At 37.5% G+C, this 27,134-nt stretch overlaps 1 protein-coding gene across 1 annotated transcript in view; it reads left to right on the top strand.

The window, feature by feature from the left end:
• Positions 1 to 27,134, top strand: part of ELP1 (elongator acetyltransferase complex subunit 1) — a 1,639,125-nt gene that overhangs the window by 958,875 nt on the left and 653,116 nt on the right. The window contains exon 21 of the mRNA XM_044060975.1: positions 10,428 to 10,506. Within this exon, the coding sequence (XP_043916910.1) occupies positions 10,428 to 10,506 (79 nt within the window). The remainder of the gene's footprint in view (positions 1 to 10,427; positions 10,507 to 27,134) is intronic.

Below are 27,134 nucleotides of genomic sequence, written 5' to 3'. Positions count from 1 at the left end.
AAAAAGGATAACTGCTAGGTTAATTGATATAGATCACAACCTTAAAATTATATTCACAGAACTGTGAGCCTTATTACAAACTCCATTTATCTTTTAGCCCTCTGTAAAAGTCCTTCCTGATCTGCTTCAGATCAGTGTTTACTTACTGAGGGACTGTATAAGTATTTGGGTGTTAATAACTTAATTATATTGGGATTTTTTTATTTTCCCAGTATTAATTTGATTAATAGAATGTATGTAGCCACGCTGAAAGAATTTTATGATTTATTTGTGATGAATACCTCTATGCAGCTTACTAATTTTACCACAGGGGCAAATAATGTATTAGAGTTATTGTTTTCCAGTATCCCTGTTAAGATAATTAATATTAATTATTTTTGCTGGTTAAATCAGATCACATTACATTTGAATTCGCAGTCTGTTGTGCTCATATTCTCAGCATTAGACTAATAGCCTTTGATAAGTCAGAAAGTTTTGACTTGGGTATAAGGCAACAGATCAGTTCTGTCTTGATGACATGTCTAATAATTGGGATATTTTTCATTACATTTGCTGTAAACATTTTAAGTATAGGAAATTGACTTCCAAGATGGCTGCACAATGAATTACAGCTTAATTCTGGCTCTCCCATTGTGAAAACAGAGAGAAAGCCGGTGGACCTAGATTTCTAATTAAATTTCAGTAACTAACTAGTAAGTGCACTGCTTGGATGCCAGGAAAAAAGAAATACAGAGTACCTGAAGGAAAATCAGCTACAAAAGTTGGTGAAAATACACTGAGAAAAGTACTATAGCTGTTCAGCAAAAAGAAATGCAAACTCCAAATGACTTCCAGTAACCTTGAGGAAAGTATAAAACAGTTGCATACAGAACTGATTAAAATAAATGAAACACTGATGGAATGTATCAACCCATATAGTAAAAGGCTGGAAAAATGGAAGCCGCTTTAAAGAGTTACTCAGATGAGATGATAAACTGCAAAACTCAGAGGTCAAAATGAAGAAAAGGCTGGCTGAGTATGAGACTGCACAAGAAGAGATGCTTCAAAAAGTAATAGAATTAAAGGACAGAGCACATAGAGAAAACTTAAGATTTTCTGCTGTACCTGAGAAGCTGGAAGGAACAGACTGTATTAATTTCATGAAAGTACAAATAAGCAACTGGACTGGTATTCCACAACTGGAATTGTTAATTGAAAGGGTACATTGTGTGTACACTCCAAACCTGATTTTGAGAAAACAACCTAGACCTTTAATAGTAAAAATGCAATCTTACTAGCAGAAGGAGTTGATTCTGAAAAAAAACTGTGGCAGAAGGACAAAGTACTAAATGTGGTAGACAGTGTGTATGTGGAGAATGATACTCATTGTACACCAGGCAGAAGAGGAATAAATGTATTCCATTATATAGGGAATGTCGAAAAGCAGGCATGAGATTCAAACTGCTGTACCCAGCTATCTTCAAAATATATTTGCCTGGAGGAACAAAAACATTTTTTGATGAAGTATATGCTAAGGAAGAAATACAAAATGTGTCCAACAGAAAGTGAGCTGTGAAAAAGAAGGATATTCGGCTTCTTGTTCTTTTGGTATTAAAGCCCACAGAGAGACTATGCCAGTGAAACCTTCTCCAGTGTTTCAATGGAAAATGCTTGAGAAACAGAAAAAAGCACAGGAGTTGACTAGAAAAATTGAGAGTCCACTGGAGATGAAGCAGAGATAAGGATTTGTTGATGAAGATGAACAGGAATAGAACAAGAAAATCTGGAAATATTGGACATTCTTGGACTTTTTACACTTGTACAGGACTCTAAAACGTATGCCCTGCATGTCATTAACATTTGGAGACTAAAATCATTAACTTGAAAATTGACAAATGTGGGATTACAAAGCAATAATTTTACATGTGAAACAGGACAGAACAAGAAAATCTGGAAATGCTACTTTGATATGCTTACTCTAAAGCATATGCCCTACTTCATGTCATTAATGTTTGGAAGAATACTTAGGAGACAGGAAGAGAAGGGAGAGAGTTAACTGTATGTAAAACAAAATTGTTTTTTAACAGTATTACTTAAGTGGTGCATGATTTTTTTGTATGGTATAAAGTAATTTTTTTCAGTTATTTTTAAGTGTAATGGGGATGTTAATGTAAATAGGTGTTTCTGTTTATTCTTTGCATCTTTCTCCCTTCTCTCTCTCTCGTTTTGTTCAGTTTTAAGAAATGTAGGCACTGCAATGTAAAAAAAAGGATCTGGTTAAAAGAGCATGACAAAAGAAAGTGTGCTTTTTCTCATTCTTGAATAGAATAATGACTGGATTAAGGTCATTAGCTTTATGTAGTAACAAGCTTTAACAGAAAGCAAGTAAATGAAAAAGAGTACTGAATATTGTAAGGTCTTTCTTTTAGTAAACAGTCCTATATCTGGTACTCATGTCAATAGCAGACAGTCTGATAAAGAGAAATGTCTTGGAGAGAATGCTTTCTGAAAGCATTCTAGTGTTCTCCCAGATGGGAGTTCTGTAAAGATAAGGCAAAATCAAATAGCATTCAGTCAAATCATAGGCTAACACATCTTAACGTGGATAATCTTTATTTGTTTAATTCGAGTCTGTGTGCAGGTGTCAGTTTGGAACATTTATTCCTATTAAGAGGTAAAACTTCAGTATCTGAAGATGTGCATATTTTTCTGTGTTATTATTACGTTAGTAGGTTTAAGGGGTATAATGTGTGTGTGTGTGTGTGTGTGTGTGTGTGTGTGTGTGTGTGTGTGTGTGTATTTTTATTTGAGGGGTTTCAATAAAACAAAGTTTTACAATGTGTGACATAAGCTCAAACAGAGATGACAAGAAACAATTGTTTAAAAGATTAACCTGAAAATGCATGCATGTAACACAAAAGCTGGAACTAGACATAACAAAAAAGCTGTTATACATAAAAGGTGGGAATAATAATCCCTCAAGAATATGATTCTTTCTGTAGTGTCTTTAAACATTAATGGTCTTACAGGTAAATACAAAAAAGAAAGAGTAATGAATTGTATTAAAAATGTAGAGTGCAAATAGCTGTGCTAGAGGAGATGCACTTGGAAAAAACTGAACATGTGAATTTGATAAAGAGGGTTTTCAGGATGGTTATTCAGTTGAATACCTGGGGCAAAGGAAGAGAAGAGTACTTGTATTAATTGGAAGAGGAGCTCCAATAGTAATAGAAAAGGAAAAAAGCCATTGTTAGATTTGTAGTGCTAAGGGGCTACCAGCAAGGGAGGAGGATTACACTGGTGTGTACTTATATTCCACTGAAAACTGCTGTAATTGAGCTAAAGAAAATTCTGGGAGAAATAATCAGCTTTCAGCAAGAATATTACTTATAGGTGGGGACCGGAATTTGATATGCAACAGTGAAGACATGTCTGCGGGACAAAAGGAAATATAACAAAGGAGGCTAAATTTTTAAAGAAATTTATGAAGATATTTGGCATGGAAGATGTGAATTCAGTACTTGGAATTCGGAGTGAATTTACATATTCCCCAATGTAGAAAAACTGGGCTAGGCTAGACAGAATTTACATTTTACAGGAACATGTGCATTCAGTTAAACGCCTTGATATGCACCCAATAGCTATTTCAGATGCACCAATAACAACTAAAATAAAAACAGAGTAATGAAGTAAAAATGAGACACTGGTGCTTTCCCATCTATCTGTTGAAATGAGAGGAATTTAAGGAATGGGTAGTGAAAATTATTCAGGAGTTATTACAGGAAATAGAAACTTCTTCTGAAATATAGCTAGGGAGTGGGATAAAATACAAGTGGAATTTAAAAATAGGGTGGAAATAAAAAAGGGGTATATGATTAAGAAGTAAGAATTCTTTAGGGGGATTGACAAATATTAAAGTAATACAAAATAGGGAGCGTTTCACAGAACAAGAGGAGCAACTTCAGAATGCTAAACAGAAAATAAGGGATTACCTCAATAATATGCATGAGTTTAGAAAGATTGCTGTTAAGCAACTGTTTTTTGGTAACTCTAAAGCACAATAACTTTTAGCACAATAACTAAGACAACAGAAAGTAGAAAGGGTTGTCACCAAGCTTAGGGTGCCTCTAACAAGGAAGATAAGAAAGGATCCTGTAGAAGTATTAAAAATATTTTGGAAATTGTATAAAAGTCTCTATAAAGCAGAGAAGTATATAAATCAAGAAAAGGTACAAATGGAAATGTTTATGGAATAATTAAATATGCCAAGGCTAGAGTGAGAGGAGGCTCAATTACTAACAGTTAGGATAAGAGGGAATGAGAGAAAAATGATGATTTATAACCAATCTACAGGAAAGTCCCCAGGAATAGATGGTATTCCTGTGGAAATTTAGAAGCTAAGAGGGAACAAACTGATAAAGATCTGGAAGGTTTTGTCTAACAGTATTTTAAGAGTATGAGAAGTACCAATATCCTGGAGGAAACTGGTAATAGCTGTAATGGCTAAAGAGGGTAAAGATCCATAAGTTCTAGCATTATACAGGCCCATTTCAATACAAAATCATGATTACAAAGTGTTTGCCTATGATGACTAAAAGAATGGCAAAAGTGATGCCAAAATTGATAGATACAGATCATTGTGCTTTTGTGGTGGGGAGGCAAACATTTGACAACATAAACAGAACAGTGATGATCCAGAGGGAAGCAGAATGTAAGAAAATACCACTATTGCTGGTGAGTCTTGATGCAGAGAAAGCATTTGACAGAATAGGCTGGGATTTTATAAGCAGTGCAATGGAAGCACTTGCATTCCCTGATAAAATTATAAAGTTGATTAGGAAGATATATGAAAGATCGGAGGTGAAATTTAAGTTGGTGGGGTCCTCTCTGATAAGCTCTGCTGATATATTTCCATTAGATTTAGATCCATTGGCAAAGAAAGTGAGGGACTCAGATATTCAAGGTTACCATTGGTATGCTAGTCAAGAAAAAGCTGGCTGTAGTTGCAGGTGACTTTATTTTATACCTGGCAAAACCAGAAAGGGACATTACAGTGCTGTGGGACATATTGGGACAGTTTCAAACCTTTTTGGGTTACAAAATGTATGAAACTAAAACAAAAGCAATAATGGTAAATTATGTACCCACATACAGATTGGTTCATCATTATCCATATTTATTGGGACATGTTAAAATGAAATATGTAGGAGTATGGATTAAAAATGATACTGGTGTGGCAGCTAAGGAAATATGGGAAGAGACTAAACAAAAGATAATACGAAGACTGAGAAACTGAAAGCTCTGCTATATGGATATTGATAGTACAATACAAACAGTTAAAATGTTTTTAGTTCCTTTAGTCATGTACGCTGGTCAGGCATATTTTTATCAACCAGAGGAGAAGTTGTGGATAGCAATTAATAATGTGCTGAAGAATTTTATCTGGGACAAGAAGACAGCAAGAGTCAAGTGGGATAAGGTTATTCTTCCAATATAACAGGGCAGATTGGGATTACCTGAGTTGAAGGGATATTTCAGAGCAACACAGTTAAGGCTCCTATACATAGCACAAGCAGAAAACTATAATTAAAAATGGAAAGAGGTGATGATAAAAGAGGGGGAGCTCAAGTAACAGGGAGAGACTGGGATTTTGGATGCAGACCTTTAAGGAAAACAACAATAATCATACAAAATATTATATTCATAATGTAGTAGAAAGTCTTTTAAGAACTAAGCCAATACATGGAGAAAGGAGGTTCTGATGAAAGGGATTTCTTCAATTAGGGATGCAGACAGTAGGCAAGAAGGAGAGGAATATATTGGAGAAAACTGGCAAAGGAGCCAAGGCATTGGGAGATAATAACTAGAGAGGGAAAGGTAATAGAATGGGAAGGCACCAGGAATTTATTTGGACTGCAGGCAAAGGAAAGAAATAGGAGGTCAAATAGGAGGTCCCTAAATGAAAGACCAGCACTGGTAGAGTATTTATTAGAATCTAGAACAGAAGTTACCATTAAGAAAGGAATAATTAGTCAAACATATAAAATATTGCTTGGTTAACTATAATAATCAAACAGAGGAGGTTAGGAAGGATTGGGAAGAGTGATTAGATAAGCAATTCACATAGAAACAATGGGGGATATGTATGTCTCCCAAATATGCAAGAAAATCTAGACTAGTTGGGATCTTTGCCTGGAAGTGTTTACATAGGTATTTTTATACCCCAATAATACTTCAGAGAATTTTTTTTCGGGTAGAAAGCAAATGTTAGAGGTGTGATGAGGAAGAAAGATGCAACTGGGAACATATTTTCGGGGAGTGTAATGAGTTGGCAGACTTTAAAGATTCCCTGCAGACTGCACTGTCAGTGATGCTGGGGGAACAAATTGGAGTAACTAGGGAACTGATTTTTTTTGAGCTATGGTACAGAATCGGAATTACCTAGACATAGTAAGGCCTTGCTGAGTCTAATTATGGTGGCTGCCAAAAAGCAATTACTAGAAAATGGGAATCAAAGTCAGAACCAACTTTACTAGAATTAGTGAAGACAGTAACAAGATAAAACAACTGGAACAGAGTTCTTCAGGAAAAGGGCAAGAGCAAATTACATAGGAAGAAAATGGCAAATGTGGAATCAGTACATACATTGGAGGAATGAGGTTTAAAATGAGGCAGGATTTGAATGAGCTGTGTAATCTCTAACGATGACTGGATATGTTATTTTATTTATTTATTTTACATTTATTGACCGGGAATGTCTGAGCCAGAGTCCTTTTTCAGCAGAGTCCCGGGGAAAATGTTAAGTGATGTATGTTTGCGGTTCCACTTCATATAATCAAAGCTTATAACATCTAAATTCAAAACATCAAGACCATAACATCTAAACCTAATAACATCTAAAACTCATAACATCGAATCTCAAAACATTGAAAACTACAAAGCAACTATAAATAACATCCCACACACTGTTTGCTATGTTTATGCAGGGAGGCAATCCCCCCCTACACCCCCCATACCCCCCCCGTAAATTAAATATACCAACTCCAAGGTCGCACTACAGTGGGGTTAGGAAATTAACTTTTTCCCCCACTGTAGTGCAACCTTGGAGTTAGTATATTTAATTTACGAGGGGTGTGGGGGCAGAGCCCCCCATATGGGGGGTGCAGGGGGGCTTGCCCCCCTGCATAAACGTAGTAAAAACTCTGTGGGATGTTATTTATAAGTTGCTTTGTAGTTTTCAATGTTTTGAGATTCAATGTTATGAGTGTTAGATGTTTTGAACTTTAGATGTTATGGTCTTTATGTTTTGAGTTTAGATGTTATGAGCTTTCGATTATATGAAGTGGAACCATGTTTGCAGCTACAATTGTGTCAGCAAGGTTTAGAATGTATAATGTTTGCAATTGAGATTATGTCGTTATGGTTTAATTTCACTTATGTTAATGTAACATGGGCTATGTCATACATGATAATTTAATAAGAACAAACAAGTGTAGGAAATCTTTTACCAGTAGAAATGATAAACTTTCTCCACCTTGGTAGAATGTAAAGCATTTTAAATTGTTGAAAAAAATGTGGAAATGTAGAAAATGGAAAAAGTATAATAGCATTGCTGCAAAAAAGAATAATAATTAGGTAATAGTAGACTGAACAGCAGAATGCAAGTATGAAAATAATTGACAGATGTTTCAGTAATTCTACTCTTATGTTAACCAAGTTTAGGGAATAATAAAATCACTTACCCTATTGTTGTGGATAGTGCGTATTATATGCAGTTGTAAAATTAGCTGTTATGTTCAATAAGCATTTTCTTACATGTGATTCTATTGGATAGGTTGATCACTATGAGCTTTATACTATTGTAATTTATTTTATTTTATTGATGGATGGATATGGATAATCGAGGGTCCAATTTTTAGTGTGGATGTATTGTGCAAGTCACTGTGCCATATAAGATAGCAGTATAGGTCCTAATAATTTACCAGGTTGTGTTTGGGCCATATGTCATAAATATATTTCTGCTACAATAACATCTTTTTAATAAAATGTTGTAATAAGGTCATGTCCCCCTTGAGTTGAAAACTTGCTGATGTTATACTAATCCATAAAGGGGAACCAGTCGATAAAGTCTCTAATTGTAGACCAGTTAGTTTGAACCTGTTACTTGGCAAGAGTAAGATGTCTCGTATCAGTACTGAGTAATGATTTACAGGGTAGTTTATTGGATACTTCGCAGCATGGTTTCATACAGAATAGATCAACTTTTGCAAATTTGATCAATTTTTATGATCCTGTTACTCTTCCGTTAGACAGGGGGTTATCTGTGAATGTGGCTTACTATTCTAAGGCTTTTGATAGTGTTCAGACAATGTTGTTATAGATGCAATGCGCAAGCAGTCAGTCAACCCTTACATTAATCTTTTGGTATCTAATTGGCTACATAGCAGATTTCAGATAGTTAGAATTAATTGTTAAATTGAAACTAAACACAGGTATGTAGAGTTGTTTCACAGAGTTTGGTTTTAGGACCTATGTTGCTTAATATTGTTTTCCTTTGATGCATAAATCATCTTCCATATGAATATCTAAATAGGTTGATGATATTAAATTTGGATGTGTTGCAACTTCCACTAATGATATTATTAAATTTAATTCTCAAGTTCATTTGCTTGGTTAAAACAAAATGGGTTTAATGTTCAAAAAGATAATTGTGGAGTCCTGTAATTTGGAAAGCATAATGTTATAACTGTAAGATTAGGACTTGTTGATTTAATACTTTTGAGTGAGTATAAAGATTTAGGGATTCTAGTTTGTAATAATCCTAAGATTCAGAACTCGATCTCAGATTATAACAGCCAAGTCTATAAAGTAATGGGGGTCATTTTTAAGAACTTTAATTCATCTGGTGCTAAATTTAGAAAAATGTTTATAGCATAGGTATGCCCTATAATTGAATATAATGCCTTATTTTTATGTGTAATAAAGCCGATTTACTCTCTATTCAGGGTATTGAGTGATAGTATAGAAAAGGATTAATGTAGGTCAGATGTCTTAAATATTATTCCAGATTAGAGCAACTTGGACTTATTCAATCAGTTATGGATATCTGGGTGGTAAGTTATGTTTAGCTTATAGGACCTTAACAAATTCCAAACTTAGTTTGTTGTAAAATATTGAATTGATCGATTTAAATTGTTCTGCTGCAAGTATTTTCACATTTAAAATTGATAAATCTAGAACATTAATTAGATTGAAATTTCTAACACATTCAGTGGTATGTCTTTGGAGAATATCCATCAATGTGATTCTTTTCAAGTATTCAAAAAATCATCTTGATCTTTGGATGTGATCTAGTTGTTTTCATTTAGTCTGGAGTCTGCATCTTAATTTGGCTTTTGCCTTAATGGGGTTAACACCTGAACTATGAACTATATGGCAAGGCATCTTATGGTCCCCTTGGTTGCTTGCCTAGTATTATTCCTATGTTCCCACCTTCCACATGTATTAAAGGTCAACTACATCCAAAAAAATATACATTTTGCTTTTTTCTGAAAGTTTATTATACCTGCATCACTTTAATTGGTGATTACTTTTTCATTATACCCCATAATAACCTAATTGTTAGAGTGGGGCTGCCATACTGTCTGATTTGATTTTACAAAGGTTTTGTCTCCCTGATGTACATCATTTTAAATTGCTGATAAATGTTATGCTTGAATTATTTGTTGCTTTTTTTCTCTAGACTCAGAATTGCAAACAAATTGGTGTTTAGAGAAACACATACAAAGAAAACATAGTTTAAGTAACATGTGACACTTTGGAGTAAAAAGAATGTACTTTGTGGTGACAAAAAGTCAGTCGACATTTGGTTGAAGCTGTTCTTTAAGAAGGTATTTTGCAATTTTCTTTAGCTCCCTTTTCTTACAGTTTCATTTTGTCTGGAAAAGAAATTGGGAAAGTTAGTCCTGGACTCCTTATGTGTGTGTTTCCATGATAGGTCACATTTTCAGCTACCTTGATGTCATATCTAATAAAAACTGTCAAACAACTAAAAGGGCTTCCTTCTTGGTGAGATGTTCAAAAGACACAACGGCCTTTTGATTGAAATTGTTCTGATGAAGTTGCATTATATTAAAATGTCTTTAAAATTTATTAGGGTAAGCTGAATGTACTGCACAGAAAACTTATCTGAGGAAACAGTTTATTTTTCGAGTAAGTATTGATAAATGAATTGTACAAAACTGAAACCTTTTTGACAAAGGGAAAATTTGAACATTATATTTTTAATTAGTATAGCATACTGTAATTTACTTTGCTAGCAGATCAGTTGAATACCATTTTAAAAAGTATGATCTGCGAATGTTAGCAAAAGGAAATGAGTTATTGAGTCAAGTTTAAATTATGTCAGCTCAAGTTTAACATGTTTTTCTCTCTTTCCTTTCTTGCAGGTTGATGTTTAAAGAAGCCTTTGAGAGTATGAGAAAGCTGCGAATTAGTCTGAATCTTATCTATGACCACAATCCACAAGTAAGTTTGTTTTTTGACAAAGTCATTCAGAAGGTATTTAGGAAGGTAAAGTGGGCAGAGTCCTTCTTCCTAGGTTTTTTTTTTTTTTTTTTTTTTTACATCTCCAATTGTTACTGAAGCAGAAAGTTTCGGAGTCACTGTTGTAGATTTATTTTAAGAGTTACTTCTGCTTTTACTTGTTCAGCTTTCCTTGAATAAACATCTGATTTACTGCTTAGTAAAGTACATTCATGGAGAGAAACATGCTGATGTTGTGGTAAACCACTGTCCAGGTATTTGCTTATGAAACAGTTTAATGAGATATGAAAAGCTACCAGGGACAGATGGAGACATTATCTAGGAAGGTAGCCAAATACTGCAGTTTTTTTCTTTTTTGTAGTAAAAAAATGTTCTTAAAGACATTCTCCATTTATAATAGTGGCCTAAGAAAAAGACCTGCCAGTTCATGAAGGAGTGAGAAGATTACATTTTTAATAAAGATTTCACAGACTTCCAAGATGGCTGCATACTGAGTAACAGTTTAACTTCAGCTGTCAGGTTGTGAAAACAACTTGAGAGGAAAGAGAGACTGAATTTATCTTTTTGGGTACATTTCAGTTACTGGCTAGAAAGTATACTGCCTGGATGCCAGCAAAAAAAAAAAAAAAAAAAAAAAACTTAAAAATCAATCACAAAAGGTGAGGAGAAAATACTGGCTGGGAAGAATCCTGCAGCTGTTCATCAAAACTCAATTCAAGCTCCAGCTTTGGCATAAGACATGACTTGCAGTAATCTAGAGGAAAAATAAGCCATACATGCTCAGAGCTGATTAAAATAAATGAAACACTGAAGGAGTATATCAACTCAAACAAAAGTCTTGCAAAAAGGTAAGAAACTTTAAACAGATATTCATATGAGCTGATAAAATTGCAAAAATCAGAGACTGAAATGAAGAAAAGGCTGGCTGAGTATGAATCTTCTCAACTTGAAAAGAAATATTTAAAAAATGGTAGAATTAAACGGCAGAGCACAGAGAGAGAACCTGAGATTTTCTGATGAACCAAAGGAATTTTATGAAAGCAGAAATAAGCACCTGGACTGGTATTCCACAGCAGGAGTTGTTAATTGAAAGGACACTTCATGTGGTATGCTCCAGACCTGGCCATGACAAAGTAGATAAGACCTTTAATAGTAAAAATGCAATCCTACAAGCAGAAAGATTTGATTCTGACAAAATTGTGGCAGAAGGATAGAATATTAAAAGTTGGAGACAGCAGAGTATTTGTGGAAAATGATTACTCACTCTACACCCAAAGAAGAGTAAATTTACTCCAGCGATCAGGGAATGTCACTAGCCAGGTGTGAGAGTCAAGTTTCTGTATCCTGCTAACTTCAGAATGTTTTTTTTCTGGAGGGTCAAAGTCATTTTTTGATGGAGAAAATGATGAGGAAATACAAATGTTTGTCCAGCAAAAACTGAGCTATCAAACAGAAGGGGATTCTGCTTTACATTACTCTGATAGTAAAAGTCAGAGAGAGATTATGCTAGTAAAACCTTTTCCAGTGTTCCAAAGAGAAATGTTTGGGAGACAGAAAAAAACATAGGAATTGACTAGAAGAACCAGAAGTATGTTAGAAACAAACCAGAGACTGGTGTTGGGAGAATGGAGATCGACGGGAAGAAAACCAACATCTTAGAAATTGATAAATAAATGTGGGGATTGCAAAACAGTTACATTTGTGGAATATAAAGGAACAAGAAAACTTGGAAATATTTAACTTTTTTGACTTTGTTAAACTTGTAGCAGGCTTCATGTGGAAGATCATTAAGGAGAGGGGAAGAGGAAGGAAAGAGGTAACACCTATGAACCTATGTAAGTAAAACAATTTTTTGTCCTTAACAGTATTTTTATAAAACATGACAAAAAAGTATGGTATAAATAAAATGGATATGCTTGTTCTTACTTTTGCATAGGGGAATGACTGCACTAAGACCCTTGGTGTGATCTAAGGGGGAGCAAGTAAATAAAAGAACACTGAATATAATGATTTTTTCTTCTAGCAATTAAATATTCACAGTGCAACATGAGAAGCTTGTAGAGGTAGTCAGCTGTGTACCTTGTTTTCATGTTTTCCTGGAGACAAGCTGATAAGGGCAATGAAAACAAAATACAACTTTCTTTCAGTGGCTAGGAGAGTGTGTGTTCTGAATGCATTCAAATTGTTTTCTACATCTGGGAGAGGAATAACGATAAGACAAAAACAGTCAGCACTTGGTATGAGTAGAAGCACAGGCTGAACCATGTGTATTAGCATGGACAACCTTACTTATAAGTTAATTCAGGCCTGAGAGTGTGGCTGTCAATATGGGACAGTTGTTCCTATTAGGAGGGTTAAACTTCATTATTTGAAAATGTACATAATTTTGTGTTTGTATTAAGATAATAGGTTCGGGGGGGGGTTGCTTTTTGTTTGAAGGTTTTCACTAAAACAGAAAGTCTTGCAAGATGTGACATAGTTTCGTATGGATATCACAATAAACAACATATGAATCTGCCGAACATTAGTATATGCATGTAACACAAAAGCTGGAACTAGAATTTCTAAAAAGATAAAGCTGTTATCCATAACAGTTGGGAACAATAACTTCTTATCATAATGATAACACTTTTCATATTGTCTTTAAATGTAAATTGTCTCATAGATGTATACAAAAAAGAAATAGTGAACTATATTAAAAATGCAGAGTGCAAATAGCTATGCTACAGAGAAACACACTTGGAAAGAAGTGAGTGTGTGAATTTGATAAAGGATTTCATGATGGTTTTTCTGCAGAATATCTGGGACAAAGGTAAAGGGGAGTACTTATATTAATTTGTGAGTGGAGCTCCAGTAGCGATAGAAGAGGGGAAAATAATAATTGTAGATTTGTAGAAGTAAGGGGCTACTTGCAAGGTGGAGGATTACATTGGCATGTATTTATATTCCACCTAAAACTGCTACAGTGAAGTTTAAAAATTCTGGGAGAAATAATTGGTTTTCAGCAGGGAATATTACTTTTAAGTGGGGACTGGAAATTGATTTGCAACAGTGAGGATGTATATGGGGGCCCAGAAAGAAAATATAACAAAAGAGGGTAGATGTTTGAAGAAATTTTGATAACATTTGGTATGGAAGATGTGAACTCAGTAGTAGTAGATCGGAGAGAATTTATATATTATTCCCCAAGGTACAAAGACTGGGCTAGGCTAGACAGAAATTTTCACATTTAATTGAAAATTTTGATATACATCCAATAACTACTTCAATCACGTGCCAATAATAACTAAAATAAAAAATGCAGGGTAATGAAATAAAAATGATGCACTGGCGCTTCCCCACCCATCTATTAAACAGAGAGGAATTTAAGGAATGGGTAGTGGAAATTAATCAGGAGTTATAGTAGAAGATAGAAATTTCTTCTGAAAATATAGCTAGGGAGTGGGATAAAATTAAAGTGGAATTTAAATATAAGGTGTAAAGAAAATAAAGATACATGACTAAGAGGTAACAAGAATTATTTATAGGGACTGACAAAGGTTACAGTATTACAAAATAAGGTTAATATCACAGAACAAGAAGAGGTGCAATTGCAGAGTGCTAAAGAGAAAATAAGGGACTACCTTGATAATATGCATGAGTTTAGAAAAATTGCTTTTAAGCAACTGTTTTTTGAAAATAACTCCAGAGCACAAAGGCTTTTAGCACAACTGCTACTACAACATACAACAGAAAGTAGAAAGGGTTAGGGAACCTATAACAATGAAAATAATCAGAGATCCCGTAGAGGAATTAGAAATATTTTGGAAACTTTATGAAAGTTTGTCAAAAACAGAGACATGGAAACAAAGAAAAAGTACAAATGGAAATGTTTATGGAAGAATTAAATATGCCAAGGTTAGAAGGAGATTGAGGCTCAATTACTAACAGTTAAGAATATGAGGAGATGAGATAAAAATGGTGATGTATAAACAATCTGCAGGAAAGTCATAGGAATAGATAATATTCGTATGGAAGTTTCAAAGCTAGAAAGGAAGAAAGTGATAAAAGATCTGGAAGATTTTATTTAACAGTATTTTAAAAAGAGAAGAAGCGCCAACATCCTGGAAGAAAGCGGTGGTGGGTGTAATAAGTCAAGATTGTAAAAACTCGTCAGAATCAGCTTCATGTAGGTCCATTTTGATTCTGTGTACCCATGCATAAATTGGTTCAGCAATACCCATATTTATAGGGACATGATGAAATTAAGTACTTAAAGATATGGATTAAAAATTATTTGGTTATGGCAGCAAACGATATGAGGGGAACAGACTAAGCAAAAGATAATAACAAAAATTGAGAAATTTAAAGCTGTTTATGGATGATGGTAGCAAAATAAAAACAGTGAAAATGTTTTTAGACCCTTTAGATTTATACAAAAGTCAGGTATATTTTCATCAACCAAAGGAGAATTTCTGGATAATGATTAATAAAGAGTTAAAGGATTTTGTTTGGGAGTAGAAGAAGGCAAGAATCAGGTGGGATAAGTTGATCCTTCGAATAGAACAAGGTGGTTTGGGATTACCTGATTTGAATTGGTATTTCAGCACTACACAGTTAAGGGTCCTATTATAGCAGAAGCAGAAAGTTATAATTCAGAATAAAAAGGAATGATGATGAAATGGGGGGAGCTCTAGAAACAAGGAGAGACTATGATTTTGGATGCAGATCCTTAAGGAGAATAACAAGTATTGTGTTAAAAATAGTACTGCATTTATCTGCTTATTTATTTGTTCACTCAAAATTGTGAGCTCTCTCTATGTCTGCTGTTAGTGGGTCTATTCTTCTCACTTCATTGATATTCGGTGTGGAAGTCTTGGCCTAGAGGGTTTCTCTGTGCCTTAAAGTCTTAGTCCTTTATCTCTGAAATTATTTCTGCTGAATAGTTGCATACTTGAGCTGTTTGGTTAGCTTTTACATATCTACATCAACTTTATTAGAAGCTAAGATAAGTACAAACTTGCAGTGTTATAAGATAGTACTGCATTTTATTTTTCTGTTTTATTGTTACATTGAATATTGTGTTAAAAATAGTACTGCATTTATCTGCTTATTTATTTGTTCACTGTAAATTGTGAGCTCTCTCTCTGTCTGCAGTTAGTTTTCCTCATCCATCCTCCCTGTTCTTGTGGTATTAATCTTGATGGCTTTGGAATTTACCACCCCTCCTGTAAATTTGTGTTTGAACAGTCCTTCTGGGCCAATCTCATTTGCTCACTCAACCGAGTACAGTGAGATCATATTTTGATTTCAGACACTCCTACCATCCCCATCTGTTCAGCCCTATCCAAGCTCTTTCCTAGTCTAGTCTCATTAGCTCATCCTGCATAATACGGAGAGAACATCTGAGTAGGCATACCCACTTAGGCCCTGAACTTGTCTGATTGAAGACTGCTGAAACAGGGCTCAGTTCTGAGTTTTTTTACTGGTTAATTGAGTAATTTGTTTAAATCAGTTTGCTTGTTTTCTATTGTTATATAAAAAAACAAAAAACTAATTTGCACTTTATCTGATTTTTCTGTATTTGTGTTTCTTCCTACTGCTTTTGCCTCTTCTTAAAAGTACTCAATTATGTTTATTCTGCTGCATTTAGTTTTGCTTGGTAGTAGCCTCATTAAATTGCAACTGATTTATTCTAAGTCTTTTGGTTAAAGCACTTGGGCTTCAGACCAGTTGTTTTACATTAAGAAGGTTTGTGGTCTGCGCTGTTGTGGCAGGACAGGTAGCTTACATCCTTCTACGTTGGGAATTGTTGCTTGATGGCTCAGTGTCTGTTATTCTAAAAGTGTATTAGTTCTGGTTTAAGCACTTGGGCTCCAGACCAGTTATTTTACATTAAGAAGATTTGTGGTCTGCACTCTTGTGAAAGGAGAGGCTAGATTGTGCCCTTCTGAGCTGGGAATTTCTGGCCAAAGGCTTACTGTGCCTGCTTATTTGAATTGTTTTTCTGATATTGGTGTACCTTGTCTGCTGTAGCATAGACTATATTCAGGCCTGCTGAATCTAGCTTTGTTTGTATAACTTGAGCACTAATCTAGGGCATCTTTTTTGGAGAAGGTTCCCCTGCACCCTAGTGGCAGGAGTGTGCGGTTAGAACTTGTCTGATTGAAGACTGCTGGAGCAGGGCTGAGTTTTTTACTGGTTAATTGGGTAATTTGTTTAAATCAATTTGCTCGTTTTCTATTGTTATTAAAAAAATGCACATTATTCATCTGCTTTTACTGTAATTGTGTTTCTTCCCACTTTATTACCTTATTTTCCTTGTGCTTCTTCTTAAAAGTACTCAATTGTGTTATTCTGCTGCAGTTATTACTGCTTGGTAGTAGCCTGATTAAATTGTAACTGTTATTCTAAGCCTTTTGGTTTAAGCACTTGGGCTTCAGAGTGCATTGTTGTGGCAGGACAGGTAGCTTACATCCTTCTAAGTTGGGAATTGCTGATTGAAGACTCAGTGTCTGTTATTCTAAAAGCACATTAGTTCTGGTTTAAGCACTTGGGCTTCAGGCCAGTTATTTTACATTAAGAAGATTTGTGGTCTTCACTCTTGTGGGAGGAGAGGCTAGATTCTGCCCTTCTGATCTGGGAATTTCTGGTTATAGTCTTATCGTGCCTGCTTATTTGAACTGTTTCTTTCTGAAATTTGTGCGCCTTGTTTGCTGTAGCCCAGACGTTAGTAGTTTATTAGCCGTTTTGGGCTAATTTCTATCTCTTTTATTTCCCTGGTATAAAATCCACATTTGAGTGGTTTTTTGTACTTGTATTCAGCTCAGCAAGTGCCTGCCAGGTGTCCTGCAGAGTTCTACAGCAGCAGAGACAAAAGAGAATTTGGAGTGATTAAGTATCATTTTTCTGCATTTTCTTGCTGTGTCTTTAACTAATTCCGCCTAAAACGCCAATTTTTTAGCGTTTCTGTGATTTAAAAAGCTTGTTTCTGATACATATTGTACTTATTTGCTGCCTGCACTTGAACTAAGTCATTTTTGTGTTTAAATAATCTGTTTAACTGTTGTAGGCTACACACTAAAGTGCAATAGCCGTTTCTGTGCATTTAAAGTGTTTTTTTATTGTATCTGCTTTATTTTCTGGAAAAAAAATATATATATACTTGTTTCCCGCCATTCTGAACTAGTATATTCCAGTTTTCAGGTTATTGCTGAATTCAGGGCTGTGTTACAAGTTTCTGTGTTGCCCATACCTTACTTGGATAGAAGGAAGCTTCTCTGTTCAACTATGAGAGAGGGGATCTTTGAGCAGCCTATCTGTCCCTGGAGGAGTGGTTTCAGCCCAGGGTTTAGTAGTTTATTGGCCATTTTGGGCTAATTTCTATCTCTTTCATTTCCCTGCTATAAAAACCGCATTTGCGCAGTTAGCTAGGGTTAAACTATTCCTGGCTCCACGAAGTCTACTCTTCAATTTTTCCCTTGGAACTAGACAAACTTTCAACTTAAGCATTCAAACCATTCATTTCACAGCCCAGCACTTGCTCAAAACTCATAGCAAGCACTAATTAACCATAGCACTAGATCCCCCTGTACTGTCCAGAAGGACAAGGCTCTCTATTCACCTCTACCAGCCAATCAGTAAAACCGCTCACTTTACCTATTCAGGTATGTCCAAAGGGCAGTTTCAGCTGTACTCGCCAGTCCAACTGGTGAATCTGGGCATTTTGAGGCAATGTTACAACTGCCTCATGTACACAGACAACCCTCTCCTCCTACCACCAAACACTAATATATGTGAGAGATGCATTTATACAGCCAAACTGGAGGCAAAGCTTTCTCAACCCAAGACTGGAACTGACAGTCAAGAGGAGAAGGAAAATACTTGCAAGACACCACCAGTCTCACATAGACCTACTAAACCAACATAGTCAAATTACACACATAACTACATGAAAACATACACAGAGGCTCTAAATAAAAATCTGCAAAAGCAACAGAGACCTCCAAAGCAGACACCCAAGCAACCTCCACACCCAGTCACAAGCCATGAAACACATACTTCACATAATCAGTGTGCCATGCAATCACAGCCCTTAAGGCAAAATAACATACCTAACACACTAGTAATAGGCGACTCTATAGTCAGGCACACTGATGTCCCAATAACTAGGCTGGACAAGGAGAAAGTTAGTTAGCTGCCTGTCAGGTGCCAGGATCCACCACATAACACAAGCACTCAGGTCACTCCAGAACAAGTACAAATATGACTCTTTCATTGTCCATGTTGGTGTGAATGACCTGAGACGTACCTCCCTGGACTACATGGAAAGAGACATGGAAGAGCTCTCTGATCACATAGCCCAGTCCGGTATGACCCTGACCCTGAGTAGCATCCTGCCCTCACCAAGAGTGATGCCACACTATAAAGAAAAAAATGATCAATTTCAACAATTGGCTAAGTTTCTGGTGTCATTCAAAGGGGATCCAGTATCTGTCCACCTGGGATGACATGCTCAACAAGCCTGCTTCGCAAGAGATGGCTTGCACATGTCACCCTTAGGCTTTTGAATACTGGCCAAGGCTTTTGCCACCCCCTTAGTGCCTTTTTTAGGCAAGGCTCAAAAGACAAACCCACCACCGTAAATAACACAAGTAATCAAAAACTAAGGGTAATGCTACTCAATGCCAGAAGTTTAAACCTCAAAATGCATACACTCCTCAGTATGGAGAGCATCGATATCTGTGCAGTAACAGAAACCTGGTTTAAGGCTCCAGAGAGCACCCCAGCACTACCAGGCTATAACTCATACCATACTTTTCAGCCATAGAACCCAGACCGAAACACAAAAGGTGGGGGTGTATCCATATCTATCAAGGATACCCACACCTCCAGGTTAGTGGCACAGCACAATGCCTCAGAAATCATCCATGTGCAACTAACAACGGGCAAAACTGCAATTCAAATTGTAGCTTGCTACAGATCACCCATCATGACCCAGGACCCCCATTCCGCATTTCTGGAGACACTGGAAAATATGAAAGTCCCACCAAACACCCTAATATTGGGTGATTTCAATTACCCAAACATTAACTGGGAGAACTACTCAAGTACTAACTCCCTTGCCCAACGCTTCCTAGAATTTATAAACTCAAACGCCCTGGATCAACTGGTCAACACCTCCACCAGAGGTGACAACATATTGGACCTGGTCATCACCAACATGGGCAACCAGTGTTCTACACTGGAGGTCAACACTTCGCTGGTTAGATCAGACCATAGACTAATCACTCTGGATATCTACATTCCGCCCCCACCCCCAGTCAAGGAAACCACCGTGAAAAACTTTTCAAAAGCAAACTTCAGGTTACTTAAGACCGAGGTGGAAAAGTTCACAGCCCCCATGCTAAAGGACAACGTTGTCCAAGCTACTGAATCCCTTACAAAGGCACTCTATAAGCACCTGCAAAAATGCATGGATCGTGCTATCCCAAGCAAAACCAAGACTCACTCCTCCAAGAAAAGGAAACCAGTCTGGTGGACCGCTACCATAAACAAGCTATACAATAGAAGGAGGAAACTTGTACAGAAAAGAGTAAAATCCCAAGAAGGAAAGACATCCCTGATCAGTATCAGCAAGAAACTATGATCCAAGGCTAGCTTCAAAAGAAAAATTGCCAAGGACTCCAAAGATAACCACAAAGCATTCTTTAGCTATGTCAAGAACCTAAGTGGCACAAAATACACTGAACCGACTGATATTGCCAACATTCTGGCAGACCGGTTTAGTGCAAACTTCACCCCCCTCTCACCCATAAAAGGGCCCATAACCATACCAGAAGAATGTAGAGCCCCGGCAATCACTGACACACAGGTTAAAACAGCCCTATCCAAACCCAAAAACACAGCTTCAATGGAACCGGATGGTGTCCCAGGCTGTGTCTTACATGAACTCCAAAATTAACTAACCCCTCACCTTAACACAATGTTCAAACTTAGCCTCTCTACAAGCTACGTACCCATAGAGTGGCACACATCAACAGTTATCCCGCTCAACAAAGGTTGAGCTACAATGCACCCCGGGAACTATCTCCCTATAAGACTGACTAGCCTGGTCTGCAAGGCTATGGAGTGCATCATCATGGAACTCATTAACAGAGACATTGGAAACCTCCAAACATTGGACCCTACCCAGTTTGGCTTTAAGGGCAGATCATGCCTCCTAAACGTGGTGGACTTCTTTGAGACAGTTACTAAGGCTTTAGACAAGGAGAAAGAGGTCCACACAGCCTACCTAGACCTTGCAAAGGCTTTCGACACCATTCCCCATTCTGGTATTATAGACAAGCTCACCAGCCTGAACATAAACCCCTACGTCACGAGATGGGTCGGCAATTGGCTCACTGATAGAACCCACACGGTGAGAGTTGCAGGCTCTAGGTCCGACTCTAGACCGGTTACAAGTGGCGTCTCCCAGGGCTCAGTCATGGGACCCCTCCTGTTCAGTATATACTTTTCAGAGGTACAGGCATGCACAGGAGTACTATGGCTGACCAAGTTCGCAGACGACTGCAAACTGGGGGCCATAATTGACTCTCCAGCTGATACAGACATCCTCCAGAAGGGTCTCATTAAAACGGATACCTAGTGTCAAAATCATGGCCTCAAGCTAAATGCCAAAAAGTGCATAGTCATCCCCTTTGGAAAAAACAAAGTACCTGCGAACTGCCACATACATGGTAGTCCCCTAAGTACAGAAAATGTAATAAGGGATCTGGGGACCCAAGTAGATAGTAATCTCTCCTTTGATAATCACATTGCCAAGGTGGTTAGAAAATCGTTCTGTATGGCCCACCTAATCACAAAAGGGTGCGCATCTAGAACAAAAGTGGTTATTGTGCCCCTCTACTCATCACTCATCAGACCCATCATAGAGTACAACGCCCCATTTGGGATGTACCTTACAAGACACCTGCAACAGCTGGAAAGACCACAGAAGTACCTCACCAAGAGGATTACTGGCCTCAAACAGATGCCCATTGCTGCCCAACTGAAGAAACTTCAGCTGTACTCGGTTGCATACTGCTTACTCAGAGGTGATCTCTGCCTGACATACAAGGCCGTGTCCAACCCAGAATTGATGGACATGCTCCACCTAAAAATAAATAAATAAATAAATCCCTGAGAGCCGCACACTCTAGCGATCTAAACGTCACCACAACGATAAATAGGATGTGCTGGAGGGATAGATTCCTGTCCCAGAGACTCCCCATGCTTTGGAACAGGATTCCAATCTACATTAGGCAGAGCCCCTCACTAACACTCTTCAAGAGAAACCTTGACGAGTGGATGGGAAACAGAAAATTTACCCCAGGGATCACTGTAGTGGCCCTGCTGGACAGAGGTATAGGGATCTAATGGCTCTGCTGGACAGAGGCACAGGAAACTAATCTAAGGGGGTGGCAAAAGCCAACACATTCTGGCTAGGCTTACAGATGCCCTCGGGCAGATAGCCTAGTACTTACCTATGAACCTAAGAACTAAGCCAACATGGGATTGAGAAAGGAGATTCTGCCTATAGGAATGACTGCAATTAGGAGTACAGAGAAATAAGTAAGAGGGCGATGGGATTTACTGGAGAGAACTAGCAAAGCAACCAAGGTATTGGGAGCAAATAGAGAAGGTAAAGGTAATAGACTGGGAAGCGGCCAATGATTCATTTGGACTGCGAGATTTCTTTCCCTATCAAGGACCGATATCAGAGTTTACCCAAACAGAAAGGAATAGAGGGATCCTAAGTGAAAGTACAGCACTGGTAGCATTTTTAGTAGAATCTAGAACAGAAGCTTTTGTTAAATAAGGGATAATTAGATTGGCATATAAAATGTTGCATGGTAACTATAGGGATCAATCAGAGGAAGTTAGAAAGGATTGGGAAGAGAGATATTAGGTAAGCAGTTCACAAAGAAACAGTGGGAGGATATATGTGTGTCTCCAAATGTGCAACAAAGTCTAGAAGGTTTAGGATCTTTGCTTGAAAGTGTTTGCGTAGGTGCTTCTATATCCCAAGCAGTCTGCAAAGTATTTTTCTTCAGGTAGATTGCAAATATTGGAGATGTAATGGGGAAGAAAGAGGTAACTGGAAACCTATTTTTTGGGAGTGTAATGAGCTGGCAGAGTTTAAAAATTCCCTGCAGACTACTTTGTCAGAAATATTGGCTGAGCAAATTGGTATAAGTAAGGATTTTTTTTTTCAGTTGAGATACAGAATCGGAATTGCCTAGACATAATAAGGCCTTGCTGAGTTTAATTCTGGTGGCTGCCAAAAAGCAATTACTAGAAAATGAAAATTATAAACCAAGTGTAGTGAATAATGACTATAGTAACAGAGATAAAAGAACTGGAAGTGGGATCTTTAGAAATGGGTAGGAGCAAATTACCTAGAAAAAAATGGGAATTGTGGAAACAATTATGCAAATAATGTTTTGGAGAAGGAATGAGGTTTAAGTGAAGGCAGGAATTGAATGAGCTATATAATGTTTGACTGATAATGGCTGGATGGATTGTAAGTGATGTTTAACGTTTGCAACTGAAAATATGTCATGATTTGTTTTCATTTGTATAAATGTACGATTGCCTATGTCTTAAGTGATAATTCAATAAAGATGTTTCTTGTTTTTTTTTAAGTTATCTGTGCTGTAATAACATGCATTTAATACATGCTTGGAAGTCATAATGAAAATATTTTATCACTGTAGATCTCATTCATTAGTCAGTTTATTCCATTTGCTAAATACCGTAAAAAGAATATCGGTTCCACAGGAGCTCATTAAAATGCTTCTGTCTGGGTAATCTCTAGGATTAAAACTGTGCTTCAGAAATAACAAAATGCTGTCTTTGTGGCATAAAGGAATAAACCCCTGACTATTCCCCATATGACCAGTGTTTGATTAGAGACATGGGTAGCTGGCACAGTTGGGAGGGGGAGGGAGGGAGTGAACAGCCAGTGACAGCTCAGCTACACAGAAAGGAGAGATGAGGGGAGGGTTCAATCCGCTGCAGCTTTGACAAACAGAACTGTGAGGTGTGTAGTATGCATCAGCATGGGCTGGGATAGTGAAAAGTAATCTGGTCAGCATGTGTGGATGCATACCTACATACAATGCGCTTCTTTGGGAGGAGCTGTAGTGAGGGTGACAGCCATGTCAGAGGCTGGGGTAGTTTTGCTGAGGTCCCAACTGAAATCAATATTCGTAATGAATGGGTTATCACCGCTGATGTCCAGCCATGGTTCCAAAGCTTTAACTTCCCAGTATGGTACCTCCAACATGTGAACTCAGCTCATAAGCATAGGGGTGTATAGGTGGATGTATGAGCGTAATTCCTTAGATTGTCTCACTGCCAGTCCTAACACAGGTGGCTTATCCGTCAGACTGTGTGTTGTTTGGTCGTTGGTACCTTCACTAAGAGTAAACAGATAAGTACCCTGTAGGGGAACTTTCTTTGTTTTTCTAAAGTGTTTTTGCTTACCAGTTTTACATGTCAACTTGAAGGGGTAAGTACAAGTGCTTTAGGCAAATTTCATACAAAGACTTGCATATCCATTGTCTTTTCTGCTTAAGAGTGGAACTTGACTACGAGTCCTCTTCCATTTGCCAATCATGTGTATCTAAGACATTGCAACCCTGTTTTCCCTCATTCAGTACCATTCTGCAGACCCAACATCTTAAATGCTTGGCCCACTCCAAGATGGCAGATTCTACTTCCACAGAAAGAAGAAGATTAAACAACCTAGGCCAGAAGCTCAGTTAACTCCTTCTGACTCTGACATACCTGCTGAGGTTTTATAATCTGCTGTATGCTCTATTATTCTCAGATGCCCTCTGAGATCTAGTTGGAGGGTCTTTTGATTGAGGAATATGTGGATAAAGCTGAGCCAGGTATCTTTATGTTGGAGAGTCCAGAGGGCATTCACTAGATACTACTTACAGAGGAGATCCCAGATAAACTTATTGAGATAGGTCAGGGATCTGAACTACCAGTTTTGGTTCAGACTGATGTTATGCCTAAGAAGAAATGCCAAAAAACTAAACATGTGACTTCTCCCGCTCATCCACCATCCTTTTCTTCCCAGTTTCCCCCACCATCCCTGAAAAGGTTGCTGTGGAGTTCTCTCCTCCTGAGGATGAGGAGGCTTCTGATTCAGATCTTTCCCTGGCTTATTCATATCAAATCTCCTGTCCGATCACCTCCATTCAGAAGATGAAGACTCCCGTCTAGGCAAATTACAGAGATAAAGAAAAGATGCTACACCCTCTTGGAAACTGGCACTTCTGCCCCTTCACCAGTTTTCCCTTTTCTTGAAGCCTTGTTAGATGATTTTTAAGCCACCTCTGCTGCACCTGATGCTCAGTCTTCTGTACCCAAAAGGGCAGACAGATTTTAATTAATTGTTTTTATACTTATATGTAGTGTATATTTTTAAATTTGATTACCAAATACAGTGGAAGTCAGTTAATATCAAGTTTATATAGAATTAATTTTAGTTTAAATGAGTTAAATATTTAGGAATGATAATATACAATACATATTGTTTGATGAAGTAGAGTAGTTTTTTTGGTGTAATTATAATCAATTTATGTGATATAATCTGTGATTGATGGTAGTTTGGACCAATGAGGTTATGACAAAATGTTAAAAAGGACGTAAATGTTAGATTATTTAGTTCTGATGAAGTCCTAGAAGTGAGAGATGAAAGCACTTAACTTTTGTTAAATAAAATAATTATTTTGCTCTTTACCCAGGAGTCCTTTTTCCATGTTTGGTTTTCTGAGATTGTGTGGTTTGTAGATTTTATAAAGTTCCTGATAATCTTAAATTCTTGTTTAAAAGTCCTGTGCCAAACCCCTCTTGCAGTATCTTTCTCTTCTGATAAACCTTCTAAGCTACTACCTAATGCCAGTGCCCTGCCTTCAGACAAGGTTAGTAGAGCTATGAAAAGATAGAATAAAAAGGTTTATACTTCCTTTCCTTTGGTATTCAGGGCTATAAATTACCAAATACAAATGACCAAGTATTTCATATGCATCCTCAATTCCTTAAACAAGGGTAGTGGTGGACCCACAAAGGACTGAGTCAAAATGACAAATGTTTCTTTTCTTAATCAGGCTGTGCAGGTAGCCAAACACAGCATTAAACATAGTTATGATACTGTAGAGGCCTCATCCAGAGAAGCTGCCACCGGTTCTGTCCTCTGCAGGTATGCATGGTCACACACTCAACCCATACCTGAGGACATGAAAGTTAAAATTATAGATTACCTTTAGACAAAATCCTCCTGTTTGGACGTCAGGTAGCCAGAAAGAGATTCACAGCAAAACCACACACAGAGATTCCTCTTCTGGGAGGTCTCCCTTTGGAGACAAGTCTCTGTAACTGTCTACAAAGTCTCATGACCAGCCTACCCCCCAGGACTTTCCACTTTCAAAAAGGCTCACCCAGTCAGTTTCCATCTGGGAAAATATTGCCACTAATCCATAGGTGCTTTTGATTATAAAAAGGATAGCCATGTCCTGGATAGAAATCCCTTCTCTAAATGGCATGCATGTCCCTCTCCACAACTAGATGTACCTGCTCCACCCATCTTACGACATTTATATGCACAAGGCACAATATAACCAGTACACCAGGAATTTGTGAAAAGGCTTTTACTCCAAACGTTTTCTAGTACAGATGAAAGAAAAGCACTTGATACCCATACTAGATCTCTTTCTGCTAAACACTTTTCTGAAAGTGCCAAGCTTCAAAATGTTTTCCCTATGCACTCTACTTCCTGTCATTCTGCCTCAGGCTTTTCTAGTATCTCTCTAAATCTAAAAGATGCCTACCTACATATTCCATTGTAACCCCCCCCAGGAAATTCTTCTTTTTCTGCTGGGTCATCACACTTCCAGTTAACTGCTTTGCCTTTTGAGCTTTCTACAGCATCAGGAATTTTCACAGTTTCTGGCACCAGTAATTGCCGTCTGTCAAACACAGAAAATTCAGATTTTTCCATACTTGGATGTCTTTACCTCCATCTAACCCTCTACTGCATCTCACAGTTGGGGGTCACCATCTTCTACAAGAAGTCTTCCCTGCAGCCAACTCAGAGCTTAGTTTTCCTGGGCTGCAGACTGGACACTATAAAGATGCAGGCCTACCTGTCTCAGGAAGAAGTGCAGAGCCTAGCAAATTACTTTCACAGCGTGACCTCCTGCAGCCAATACTCTGCAAGAGAAATATTAAAGGCCTTAGGATTCATGGTAGCAAGTATTCCAATGGTCTCTCTAGCCAGACTGCATATGAGGAAAATCCAGTGGTACCCAAAAACAGTTTTGTTCCAGCAATGTCACCTTCTAGACACAGTAATCCTGCTGTTGCCTTGTCTTAGGAGAGAGTTTCCATGGTGTAGGAACCAGGTGATGCTCAACCCAGGACTTCCCTTCACTCCACCACTTCCAATTCAAGAAATGTATACAGATGCCTCAGACAAGACATGGGGAGCCTGGGCAGGAACACAGTGAGTTCAGGGTAAAGGGAAACCAAAACCTCTAAAGGAGCACATCAGCATGAAGGAGAAGAGGGCCATC

The sequence above is a fragment of the Protopterus annectens genome, chromosome 2.part0, assembly GCF_019279795.1.
Source record: "Protopterus annectens isolate FY-2018-M chromosome 2.part0, PAN1.0, whole genome shotgun sequence".
NCBI lineage: Eukaryota > Metazoa > Chordata > Ceratodontiformes > Protopteridae > Protopterus > Protopterus annectens.
Note: the sequence above shows the minus strand (reverse complement) of the source record. Positions and strands in the feature narration are given on the sequence as shown.